This window comes from Leptonychotes weddellii, chromosome 6, assembly GCF_054177405.1.
Source record: "Leptonychotes weddellii isolate Sample4059 chromosome 6, ASM5417740v2, whole genome shotgun sequence".
In the NCBI taxonomy this organism is placed as follows: domain Eukaryota; kingdom Metazoa; phylum Chordata; class Mammalia; order Carnivora; family Phocidae; genus Leptonychotes; species Leptonychotes weddellii.
This window is the reverse complement of record NC_138374.1, coordinates 58,623,072-58,636,163: the sequence shown is the minus strand read 5'-3', so window position 1 is coordinate 58,636,163 and position 13,092 is coordinate 58,623,072. Positions and strand designations below refer to the sequence as shown.

The window sequence follows — 13,092 nt, the reverse complement described above, 5'->3', positions numbered from 1 at the left end:
GCTTGTGCTCTCTCTCTCTCAAATAAATAAATAAAATCTTTAAAAAAATAAAAAAGAATGTGGCAAAGAAACTCTTTCTACTATTTCCAAGATAACACAGAGGGCTATGTCATCATTTCTTTAAAACATGTGACAGATGGCCTGAGTATAGCAGCACTGGGGGCATCATTTGTCTAAGCAAAAATAGGACTAATTCCTATATGAAAATTGGTTTATTAAAAACAAAATGAATGCAAATCAGCATGAAATCATGGAAGTCCATTCCATAAATAAACCTTAAGAAATAAAAAAAATTCTACTTGCGATTGTTAGGACATACTATAACCTATACTCAAAAACGAAGGAGAACATATCAGAATACTCAGTGTTTTTGCTAGAATTACAGTGTCCAACAAGGTAGCGAGTGGCCATGTGTGGCTATCTGAAATTACCGAAACAAAATTAAAAATTACCTTCCTCAGCTGCACTAGTCACATTTCAAGTACTCCAAAATCACATGTGACTAGTGATTACTGTTGGACAGCATGCATAGTGAGCATTTCCATCATCATATAAAGTTCTACTGGACAGCACTGTTTTAGAATGTTCAGTATTCTTCCTAGAATATTGTTCCTTTCTCAGAACTTTCCTCAAAGTAAATGCTCCTCGTTAATTTTTTCCTCCCGGAGATTAACATTAATGACATTTGGAGTAGAGGAAATAGACGAATGAGAACTTTTCCTCCAGAGAGCTACATAATTTTAAGGAGGTTCCTCTTCCTGCCCCTCACCAGCAGTAGGGGGAAACCTAAATCAGTGCTGCGCCTGACACGTTCAAAGGTGATTAAGACACGTACCCTGCCCTCAGGAAGTACAGTATTAAGGTAGCTATCCATTAAAAAGAAAAAAAAGAAAATAATTCTGTAGTAGAGGCTACATTTCAATAACTAGTAACCTACTACGTTGGCATTTAAGAAACACTAGAAACATGGGGGGCACATGGGTGGTTCAGTCTGTTGAGCAACCAACTCTTGATTTCAGCCCAGGTCATGGTCTCAGGGTCATGGGATTGAGGCCCGCATCAGGCTCCACACTCAGGAGGGAGTCTGCTTGAGAGTCTCTCTATCCCTCTCCTTCTGCCCTCCCCCTGCTCATGTTCTCTCTCTCCCCCTCTCTCTATAAATAAAGTAAAATCTTAAAAAAAACAACACTAGAAACATGAAAATATTTATATACTCTATTGTCCTTAATCAAAATAACTATCCTCTCTGGAAAACCCACTTCTCTTCTTCTCCCCATTTTTAAATCCTGCATCATCTATATTCTTTTACTATTTTCAAAATGCTAATTTAAGGGGCGCCTGGGTGGCTCAGTTGGTTAAGCAACTGCCTTCAGCTCAGGTCATGATCCTGGAGTCCCAGGATCGAGTCCCGCATCGGACTCCCTGCTCAGCGGGGAGTCTGCTTCTCCCTCTGATCCTCCCCCTCTCATGCTCTCTGTCTCCCATTCTCTCTCTCAGATAAATAAATAAAAAAAAAAATCTTTAAAAAAAAAATGCTAACTCAATTCATTCTCTTAGGATGTATTCTTTTTAAAACTTTTAATTATGTTTTCTTATCAATTTCCTTATAAGAGAATGACTACATTTCATGCTTTAAAATAAGGTAATAAAAATTAGAACTCTTAATTACCACTGCATGTCTATTAGAAATCATCTGAAGTTATAGATGGCATATGGTATAAATATCAGTATCATATATAAACATTTAATGATACCCATTTAAGATGACTATTCTTCTAGACCTTAAATCTAGGGGTTTGTAGGAATTTTCCTCTTTAAGTTTATTTTCTTCTCCACGGGGCACACATTTCTAAAATCAGTGGGATACGGTTAAGTCTTTGAAAACAAGATAGAACAAGATTTCAACATCAGCGCTGCTTCTTAGTTTGGGTAACCTTAGTAAGCGACTTGACTGGTCTGAACTTCAGTTCCCTCATCTATAAAGTATGATTAAAATTACCTACTTTACAGTACTATACTTTTGTTTTAAATTTTCATATAGAAAGGAATTTATCACTGCCTCATGAATGGTAGAAACTCAACAATTATTAGTTTCCTTCTACCCTGCTGTAAAAACATCTTTAAATTCTTGGTTGGCTGTGATTAACTGTGTCTTATACACAACCTTCCGCAGGACATTATTTTCTCTAGAGTGAATAATGACAACAGCTGATATTTATTGAGGGCTTACTGTGTGTCAAAGGCTGTATTTCACAAGTGCTTCACAGAATTATTTTTTCCCAGTCACAACCCTATGAAGGAAGGAAGGTGATCTCTGTTTTACAGAAATAAAAGAGGCTCACAGGGACCAAAGAATTCACCCACGGTCATCCCTCAAACACCCGAGTTGGTCTAGCTCCTTTGTCTTCCCTTTGAAACCAGAAGACTATGCTGGATGCATTCCAAAAGCCAGTGAATTAAATGCTAAGACAGTGAATTTTATGGTATGTGAATTATATCTCTAGTAAAACTGTTCTTTAGAACAATTGCTGAATTTGTAGTGATTAGGAAGTCAGTATAAAGATTCATTCTGTGCTGAACTTGGTCTCTGATTGTTTTTTACTTTTTAAAGGAAACCTCTGCATCCAGTACCTAGTCTCAAAACAAGTATTCCCAACGTCTAGTCAGAAAACCTCCTTGGTTCTGAGGGTCAGACGACCGAGGGAGGTGACATGCTCCGATGAGCATGACATGCTCAGCCACGTGGCCTTACTAGGTCACAGAATACGACACAGACTCCAATTACTAGGCTGCAACTTATTTTTTTCAATGGAAATTAAAAATTCACGAAGAATGTTGAAATAATTGGAGACAAAACGGAGATACAGGAAAGGATCCGGAAATAATTCCAAAAATAAAATGTGAACGTATTTCCTTAAAAATGTTCTGCATGCTTTGCATACCTTCCATTATTATTCACCCTATCTACACATCTTGCACTTAGAAGACTCTCTTGGGTTTTGGAAAGATGAATATATTTGACTAAAGGCCGAAAGAATCATCAATGTAATATTTGTACATTAATATTGTGAGAAAAAAAGTCTGTCGGATTAAAAGGACTTCCTGCCTGAGATTCAGAAAGCAGCAATAAATACCGGGGACCCGGACTCCCAGCTCAGAATACAAACGCGGGGCGTTCAAGAAGCGTGAACTTCAGTGCGGCCAGGCCTTTGATTTCGACCTGCCGACATTTCCAGAGACAAGGAGTCATCGTAATTACCTTCGTCCATGCCATTAAGCAGTTCGGTTAAATCTTCATTTTTACTGTCAAACTGATGCTCCTTCCACGTCTCACCATTTTCACTTCGAAGAACAATGAGTTCTCTCTCTTTTCCTCGCATAGACCCAAAGTGAGGGATTTCCACTATGACAGGGCTGGAAAAAAAATCCACATTATTTTGCTATCAAATGAAATATATTTCTAATATCATACTTTCAAAAACAATTTCATTAACAGTATTCATTTGAAAATCAGAGGTGCCACTAAGGTTGGGAATGACTTCAAAGCTGCAGAATCATTTGCTAATTAAATATGTCAGAAGCCTGAAAACATGCCATCATTCATTCATTCACGAACAATTCATAAGGGCCTACTGCATGTTAGGCATTTTGATTTAATAAGTGGAAAATATTCAGCACATATAAACAGGATTTTTGAATCAAGGAATTGAAAGTTATTAAAATAGACCATAAGAAAGTCGGTCCATTTTTAAAAACACGATAGCTGTATTATATTATACAAAAAAGCTAATGATTTAAAAGGACACAGTCATTTCTTTGAAAAAGAAATTCTGCAGATTTCCTACTTTGAAAGGTCACAGGTGTTTGTTCCTTAGCAAGCAAACGAGCGACATAACAATTCACTCCTTCCAACAGTGACTTTCTTTGAATTTTATGGCCTACACAGTGAAGGCAGTTTCTCTCATTTTTAATTTGTGAAATGGTAGTGGGCAACTTAACTTCCTAACTCCAGCATAACCTGCACAGGAAGATTTAAACTTCTGAAAAAGTCCTTGCTGGTTTGGAATTGTAATACAGCGATACATTAATTTTTTGACAGTGTCCTTTTGCCAAAGAATGTGAAAGGGTGGCTGCAAATTGAAGACAGCCAATCAGGCACAGGAATAATTTTGTTAACTTTTAAAATAGGGTAAATGCTAAAAAAGATGGATGGAAGTAAGCAGACCACAATCACACACAGTTTATGTAGTTGGATTGTGCAGCTTTATTTTATGACATTTAAGTAGACAGTATCATTATTCTCCTACAGAGGTTGTATGTAACCTCACCTCTTAACCTATGTGTTTATGTACATGTGATAACAGGAGACACAGGTTTAAATAGGTAAGAGCAGAAAAAGGGAGAGTCATTGTAATGACCCAATAACACAAGTACATATGAGCATCTCATTTATTACAAAAGCATTCACTTAAAAATGGGATGATAAATACAATTTTTCTTTTGGCAAAATAATTAGAATTAATTCAAATTAAGGATTTAAAATTTTTTATAGTGCCTTTATTTTTTGATAGGTAGAAACAAAATCAAGTATTCCTAAGAGTGTTAATATTTTCAAGAGTTAAGATATTTACCATAGTTTTAACCACATCTGATTTGACATTAATTTTTTTTTTTTTTTTGAGAACTAGATACAATCTTTGCAGGTTAATGTATCAGATACTGTCTCTGTAAATATTTAAGGAATGTGGCTTTGTGTAGGACATTCAACAATACTGGAGAGAAGGTATGAACCAGGGCCTTTGACGAGGGTGAAAGCCAAGCATAACTTTTCATAACAGGTGTCTTCATGCAGACTGCCAAGGCAAATCCACCAGTCAGACAGACAAGCAAACAAACAACAAATACCAACAATTTCAGCTTAAACAAAACAAAACAAGAGGATTTAATAACGTTAGTAGAATATTCTATTTGCTGCCTAGTTGGCTTTAAGTATCTTTTATTCCCAACATTTATCAAAGTCAGTTTACTTCTTGAGGACTTTTGTTTCACAAAGCCCATAAAGATTACTTGGTATGCATAAGTACGTACTTTTAAAAAACTGTAACTCCAGACACGTACATATATATATATGCACACATATATATATTCATACACGTATATATCATTTACAGCAAATGTTGACTCAAAGCCTGCAAATACCTTCTTTTACGCTGGGTTAAAATTAGATCGTCAGTCCGTCTTAAAAACTATCGTAACCAGTTGAAACATCTCAAATTAAAGAAAGGTTTACAGAAGCACAAAGTTATGGAGCAGAAGGCTTGCAGTGAATTCCACATGCTCGGAAAGCACAAAGTAGAAGTAGCAGTGCTACGGTTAAGTCAAGCCACTATGATTTCTGTGTCTTTCAGTGACACACATCAACTGAAAGCATTAAAAACTGAAAAGATAAAAATAAAATTAAGACAAGAAGAAGACCATGGGTGTGACAGAAAAAAATTGAAAATGGAAAAAAGAATTGTAGACATTCTGTATCTTGTCTATAAAGATCCTACCCAATAAATTTTGTTCCTTGAGGCCCAAGCTGCAGGATTCGGCTAACCAAGCTCTCGCCCTCATTTACAGGGGGAGGATTGGTAGGAAGATGCAGTTTACTGAATAACATCCATGCAGCAGGAAGAGAAACGAGAAGGGGAAATCGTGAACAAACTGTCCGTCACGACAGAGCCTGCCTGATTTGCACCCAAGTGCCACCTCAGAAAATGAATTCATTTTTCCTTTTTGCAAAGTCCCATATCACCATGGATTATTTCCCTAGAAATTATCTTTAAAAAAGACATGTACCCATAGTAGCCATTTACTCAACGTGGTGAGATAGTTCCGCCATCTATATTTTTCCCTAAGAATGGTGCCTTGACTTCCACAGGGGCCGCTGGGGTTCCGTGCACTCACTGAGCAGAGAACATGCTTCTTGGTTAGTAAAAGCTTTGACCAGCAAACTGAGTTAAGGAAGTATCAGCCTACTAGCTTTTCAGAGAATTACACAGCTTTTGTGACCTTTGACACTACACGAAAAGTGTACTCGATCAAAATGGTCCAACTAAGTAGTTTTAATAGTTAACTACTTGACTTAAAAAGGGTAAAGAAAATCAAGTATATCATACAAGGGCCAAGGTAAAAATTGGCAAAACAACTTACCCTAAAAATTGTGCCCCTGCAGGACCCATTTCTACCAGCCTACTGGCTAATCCCTCTCCTTCCACCATGGGGGGTGGGTTGGCCAGTTTATGTCTCTTTACCAAGCGGCAGGTGATGCGGGTGGGGGCCGTGCACTTGCGTGGAGGGATGATGATTCTCATCCCGTGGTGACGGCTCCCTCTCATGGAGCCGCCTCTTGCATCCACCATAAAGCTAACCAGAAACCTGTAGGGAGAAGATCGGAGGCCAAATCAAGGAGAGAAACACGCCACCTTCACAGTAGGTTTTGAGATGTTAAGATTTAAAACGACAGACAATGTAGCTATCGTTTCCTCTCTTTAAAAATAAATTGGAAGTAAATACAGTGGAGTGACATCAAACATGCATTCAACTTGTGAACTGGGCAAAAAGTGGGACGAGACAACTTATTTTCGGTGGGGCACTGGCCTCCTAACAGAAGCCAACCGCTTTGTCAGATGTTCAAATTGAGGAACAGTGAATGTTTCAAAGCTGGCATAAAAACTGGCTCTTACAGGACCGTCATGCATGTAAAAACCCAAACTCAGACCGCTCTGTGTGGTCTCTGTGGATGACTTCAGCTATATTCAAGCATCATTTTAACTATAAATGGTGTTAGCCAGATGCTGACTATGGAATCTCTCTCCCTGACAAGTCAGATGAAACTCCACAGTATGTCTTAACATGTACAACTCATAAAATAAATATATACTTAATCATACAGAATACTCTAATTTTTACTACCACAAAGCAGAATATAAGAATAAAAGCAGATGACTAGTTTTGCTCAGGCAATTTTGATGGAAAGGGATTTAATCTTTTCAGTATAAATTTGGCATTAAAACCCTTTAAAATAACCTACACTTGAGTATCTGTACGGCCATATAAAACTGAACAGACTTTTAGAAAATGTCTCTAAATTATATACTATAATTCTGCCATTGGCCCTTCTATTAAAGCTAATGAAGAAAAATTATTTGTCTGCATGTAGATGTGAAAATGTAAGGATATTAATAGTATCATATCTGGGTTATAGCATATTGCAATTCCTGATTCATATCACACGCTCATGGAGCGTCCTCCTCGAATCTTTGGTATTAAAAAGCACTCTGGTGAACGTACACCAATGAGTCTGACCTATGGAAGAGTGCATGTCAGACAGAAGAACATACGTCCCTTTGCATTCCAATGTTCACATGTGAAATTATGCTTAGTACTGGGACAGCACCACATGTTGGTAATTAGAAAGTTATCTGAATACCTATAGTATTGGGGGGAGGGAATAATCCCATCCATCAAAATCCTCTACTATAGTTTATCTACATACAGTTCTAACATCCTGCAAACAGGTTTTAGGACTTTGCATGGAGGTCCTAGCTGGGGACCCTTTCCTTAAGATGATGCTTCTTGACCTTGGAAGAGGAACCTTTTCACAAAGCAAACTGACCTGCCATCCCCGTGGAGAAAGGCAATAGCATGGGGCTCATTTTTCAGCCAATCAGATGTTCAGAACCAACTCTGGTCATCAGTTAGGTGGAATCATCTTCACACCCTTCTGCTTATTTTGGATTTGGCCATTTTCCTCGGGATTACGTTTTTTTGGTAACATTAGACCTACTTTGAGAGCCTGGAACCAGTCTAATATTCAAAGTAAGAGGGGAAGAGACTGACCCCCTCAAAAACAAAACAAAACACAGACCTCCCACGTCAAAGACAAAGATACTTGTTCACTTGTGCAAGTGTCCACATGAATTGCCTCCAGGGCTAAATGATAACAAGGCTCCTGAAAGTGCTCTGGTGAGCCCACACTGTCTTAGATATACACATACTTAACAACTACCTTTACTCAGTAATGAAGACAATAGGGCAACTTTATAAAGAAGCCTAAGACAAAACCTGATCCTTCCCAGCACTCAGTAGTGAAAATCAACTCGTGATCAGGAACAACAGCAACGGAATGGATTAAAAATGATTCAGGATAAACTCTGGGGGCCACCTGGCTGGCTCAGTTGGTAGAGCATCTGGCTCTTGATCTCAAGGTCATGAGTTTGAGCCCCACGTAGGGTGTAGAGATCACTTAAATAAAACTTCAAAAAAATAAACTCCGGGTTTGAAAATTTGGTTGTATTAGTACAAATGGACACTGGAGTGTTTACACAGGGAGGGCAATGTTTGCGCTGGCAATAAACAGCTGATCTCAACAACATAGACGGTAATTCAGATCAGGCCTGTCTTGCTCACTGCTTGCCTTGCGCAGCTGAGCACAGTTCCCAAATACAGTAAGCACATGACAAATGTTAACTGAGTGACCAACTGAACAAAAACTCTTGTGTTAAGGGTGCTTAGGAACTGCCTAGGTCAGACGAGGTTACTGATACTAAAAATACATCTATATGAAAAAGATATATATAAAAAACACTTGTGGCTGAGCAGTCTGAAGGTCATATAAGAAGGTTATCCATGTCAATATAAAAATACCCAAACTACAAAGAATATCAGAACTATATGGAAAAAACAAGTCTTAGAAGATTTTAACGACAAATTAGAAGCTCTTTCTTTGGGTTCCACGTAGCACCCAGTGGCTAGCTGGTAGTCATTAGCAATCATTTATTGTTCTAAGGTTTTCAACTTGATAGAGCCAGTAGACTGAGGAAAGGTGAGAATACATGTTAAGCAGGATAGGGTCCTGTTATTCAGTAACATCATGAAATACAGTGATTTGTTTTCCAAACTCACCCATTACATATTCTGTGCAAAATAAAATTTCATGCAATATAACTTATTAGAAACAAATCAAAAGGTGATGTTTAATCATATTTGCTGTATCTTATTAATATTTAAACTAAAGCAGGAATACTACAAATGATCCTAAAACTAACACATGAATGTTTCTAGTTTTAAGAATAGCGGGACGACAAATGCTGATACACTACAGACATTGACACGTCTAACTGTGGGAAAACTTCACATAAATTAAAAATACAAAAAAGGGTGGTACACATAAAGGACACAGTTATCACCTTGAATCATACTGAGGAAGTGGAGAAGAATAGCTGCAAAATAATTTAGAAAGCAAATGGGAAAAATTAATGTAAGATAATTAGAAGCAGGCAACAGAAAATGTCAATGATAAGCAAAGGAAAAATAAAAACCATCAGAAAATGAAGCCAAGGCATTTGGCATTTGCGGGACAACCTGGAAAAATATTCGCCTTAAGTGGCTACAGAAGCTATTCCACAGACGTGGCATTAGTGAATCATTTCCAAGTGTCTACCGAGTCTATATTTTCCTTTTCAAATAAGCCCATGCTAACTGCCATTACTTTTGCTCTCCAGGACATGCCTACTGCCTTCAGTAAATTCAAGAGGAAGGAGAGAGAATTTGTGTATTCAGATATTTCATTGTCTCCAGTGTATGAGAAAGTTTACTTCTGATTTTATTATTCTGGGCTCCCTCAACTTCTCATTTGAAGTTCAAACTATCATTTGAAGCAAAGCACAAGAGTTGACTAAATTAGACCCTCGTACTTTTCTTTCCCATGTAGAGAATACAAGATGCTGGTTCTAGGTCTTTGTAACATGGCAACAATTCACCAAGCTTGATACAAGGAACTCTTGAACATGCTGTTCACTGTGTCCCAAGTATTTTATATTTTCCTTCTCAACTGTTTTTTTTTTGTTTTTTGCTTTTGCAATGTTAGGCCCATAAACATCTAACATCAGTGGTGTAAATATTTTAAGCAATTAAAAATTAATTTACTATAATTAAAGATTGTTCTGATTGAGTTAAAGAAATGCAATGTTAATGAGTCAAAGGCCACCATGTAATTTATAGTTTATAAAGCCCTGTCATGTCAATTATTTCCATTTGAATGATAATTGCAGCTCTTCGTGCTACAAGCCAATTCTGTAAGAATACTTTAAATAACCTGCAGCATTACTCTGAGTCTGACTTTTTGTCTACAAAATGGGGATAATGAGTAAAACCTATCTCACAGTGTCATTTCAAGGTTCAAATAAAAATTAAGTAAGATAATACATGTAAAACATTTAACACAATGCCAGGCACATACAAAAGTAAACATTAGCTATTAAAATTTATTTTAATTAAAAGCAGCAGAAAATACTTCATGTAATACATACAGCATTTCAGAAATGTTAATTATTGTTCATTTATTTAATTGTAAACTAATCCACCCTTGTCCTGGATCACAACTAATTTATGGCCTAAATGTTGGTTTCAGAGGTGAAAACACCTGGATGTTTTCATCAGCTCAATTATTTCCATTCCATTTGTGTGGATTCAATTAGCCCATGTTTTAATTACCTACAGGTGAAGAATCCCACATCTAAATATACGCTGATTATCAATTCCGCAGATGGAGCAGGTCACCTCCTACCGCCTACCCCAGATTCTGCCGACCAGTGGGACAGCAGGAAGGAGCCTGTCCCATGTGATTTTTACCACTGCACCCCTGGGGTACACACATTGGTACATTCACTCTTTAAAAGTGAATTCCTTTCTTTCCATTTTAAAATTAACTTCTCTTCTTCTAATTATAATTTAATACCTTAATCATAATTTTATTTTAGGAATGCAGAAAGTACCAAACTTGATCTGAAGATTTCAGGCTCAAAGCAAAGCACAAAAGCAGTCAGCGAGGTAAATGAACAGTTATACCTACATATTTAATTTTTCATTAGAAAGGAAAATCAGGGACTCAGAAATAAAATTTCATTTGAATAAAGTAAAATTAAGGGAAATGGCTAGATTTAATTTTTTTAATTGAAAAGAAAAATTAAAGACCTGGGAATAGTACCAGAACAGGCAAGAAATTTTTATGCACCGATGCTCCAATTCTTTTCCTTTCTAACACTGTGCTTTTTTCCAACAAAAAATAGATATACCATTTTGCTCAGGAAAAAAATTGACTAATGACTTACAAATATACATCACATATACTCACTAATGAAGTCTTCAGAAGACCAATATTTTATACATATGAAGTTTGTCGATATGAATTTATAACTCCAAATAATAAATGTAATGTTCATTTAATAGGATAAAGAAAAGTGACTTTTAGATTACTTACCCAGAATGAACAGGACTTGAGACAAGATTGACATTGTCCAAGGTATCTGCAGCCCAGCTATAATGTCTTAGAGAATCTGAGTCAAATTCTCTTGTGAATGTTAGATGCTGCAAAATAAAATGATATATGCCATCAACAACCCACACAAGACACGGTTTCTCTGTATCTACAAAATACACCTGTATGTCTCTGTAAGTCCAGATAGTCAAAATAAACAATTTGTACTAAAGGTCTATAGGTCTCTATTGAAGTTTCAAGAATAGGAACCAAAGTTTATTGATATGTTGTATTATTACAATCTTTTAAGAAAGCATCTTGAGTAACTGGCACGGCAAAAGGAGTATCACAGATTTCAAATGGGAAGTAGACATAAAGCACGTCTGCTGATTACTATAGTATGATCATCGGCTTGAAGAAAGGCATTTGAGATGTGACCTGAAAAGCAACTTTTCCATGAAACACAGTATACAACTGATTGCAAAACTATGATTATTTTGACTTGGGTTTTGACATTATTTTCTTGAAAATGAACAATGTGAGTCTGTCAGTTCAAGGAAAGTAACTGATGGCAGTAGTTGCTAATGATAAAATTTGAGTTTTCAAGCAAAAATTAGAATTTCAGAAACTTTATGTCCACCTCTGAGATGAGCTCAGTGGTGATATTAACAAATGCAATACATTCGTTTTGGATAAGAAACGGGTATCAACAATATGAAGATTTGCATAAATTAGTAAAGCAATATTTTCCAAATCGCCAATGAACGATGTTCTATCAACGAAAGGTACATTCAATGTGGAAATGCTAACCATGATTTTAACGACTTGAACACATCTCCAAATTCATCTTACAATTTTAAAATTCTTTCTCATATCTGAAAAAAAAAAAATCTTGGTGACTTTTGTTTTTCCAAGTGGGTCAGGGCAGCTAGCAGAAGCCTACTAACCACCAGATAATTCCGGAAATGGGCTCGGAGTGAGGCAGAGTACAGCTGAGACACAGGAGGAGCTGAGGGGCTGCCCTCGGAGAAGGGGAAGACCCCGAAGAGTTGAGCGGACTTTTTGTTGCCATTTTTAACTTGGGTGCCTTCGTCCCTTATCCGTGCAGACAGAATTGGGGCTTTGTACCTCCTATAGGCCACCACTGGGCAGTAGAAAAACCAAGGGGTTTCGGTGGAGATTTGGGCGGCTACAGATTTCTGTGAAGAACAGTTGCTGAAATCTGGGGCTGTGCAGAACAGACAGCTAAAAACCTAACTAGAAAATCTCTAAAAGGCACAGTGGTGCTTCTTGGCAGTTTCATGAGGAAAAGATTGAGTTTGGGACTCGTCAAGGGACGGGGTCACGCAAGATTCTCACATAAGGATCCTCACAAAGGCCAGGGACAAACCCGAGGTAGTCTGAGTTTACCAGGGCTGCAAACGGTTTTTGCCTCACTGCAGCAAAACCTTGACTGCATGGAAACAATCAGCCAGCACTCCATTTGCCGAGCAGAGGCAGGGAGCACGCTCTGTGGAGAATTACATCATCATCGGGTGTGTCGTGCCTACAATTTTTTATATATCATGTCCGGCACGCAGAGAGAAACTGCCAAGCATGGCCAGAGCACAGGAACAAAAACAAAATAAAAGAGATACCATAAACAGACTCCCAGGTCATCCTACATTTTGAAGTAAGCAAATAAGAACTTCACAACAGCTATGATTAGTATGTTGAAGAAAATAGAGGAAAAAACGGAGGAAAGAAATTAAAAGGTGGATGATTTAACAGAGCCCTGGAATATATGTAAG

The 13,092-nt window shown here is 37.4% G+C and overlaps 1 protein-coding gene across 2 annotated transcripts in view; it reads right to left on the bottom strand.

Moving 5' to 3' along the window:
- The window catches only part of ANK3 (ankyrin 3), a 104,425-nt gene that overhangs the window by 67,655 nt on the left and 23,678 nt on the right, over positions 1-13,092 (bottom strand). For both annotated transcript variants that reach the window (XM_081824213.1, XM_081824214.1), the window contains exons 4-6: positions 11,306-11,412; positions 6,196-6,420; positions 3,260-3,414 (exon numbers count right to left, since the gene is read on the bottom strand). In XM_081824213.1, the coding sequence (XP_081680339.1) occupies positions 3,260-3,414; positions 6,196-6,420; positions 11,306-11,412 (487 nt within the window). The remainder of the gene's footprint in view (positions 1-3,259; positions 3,415-6,195; positions 6,421-11,305; positions 11,413-13,092) is intronic.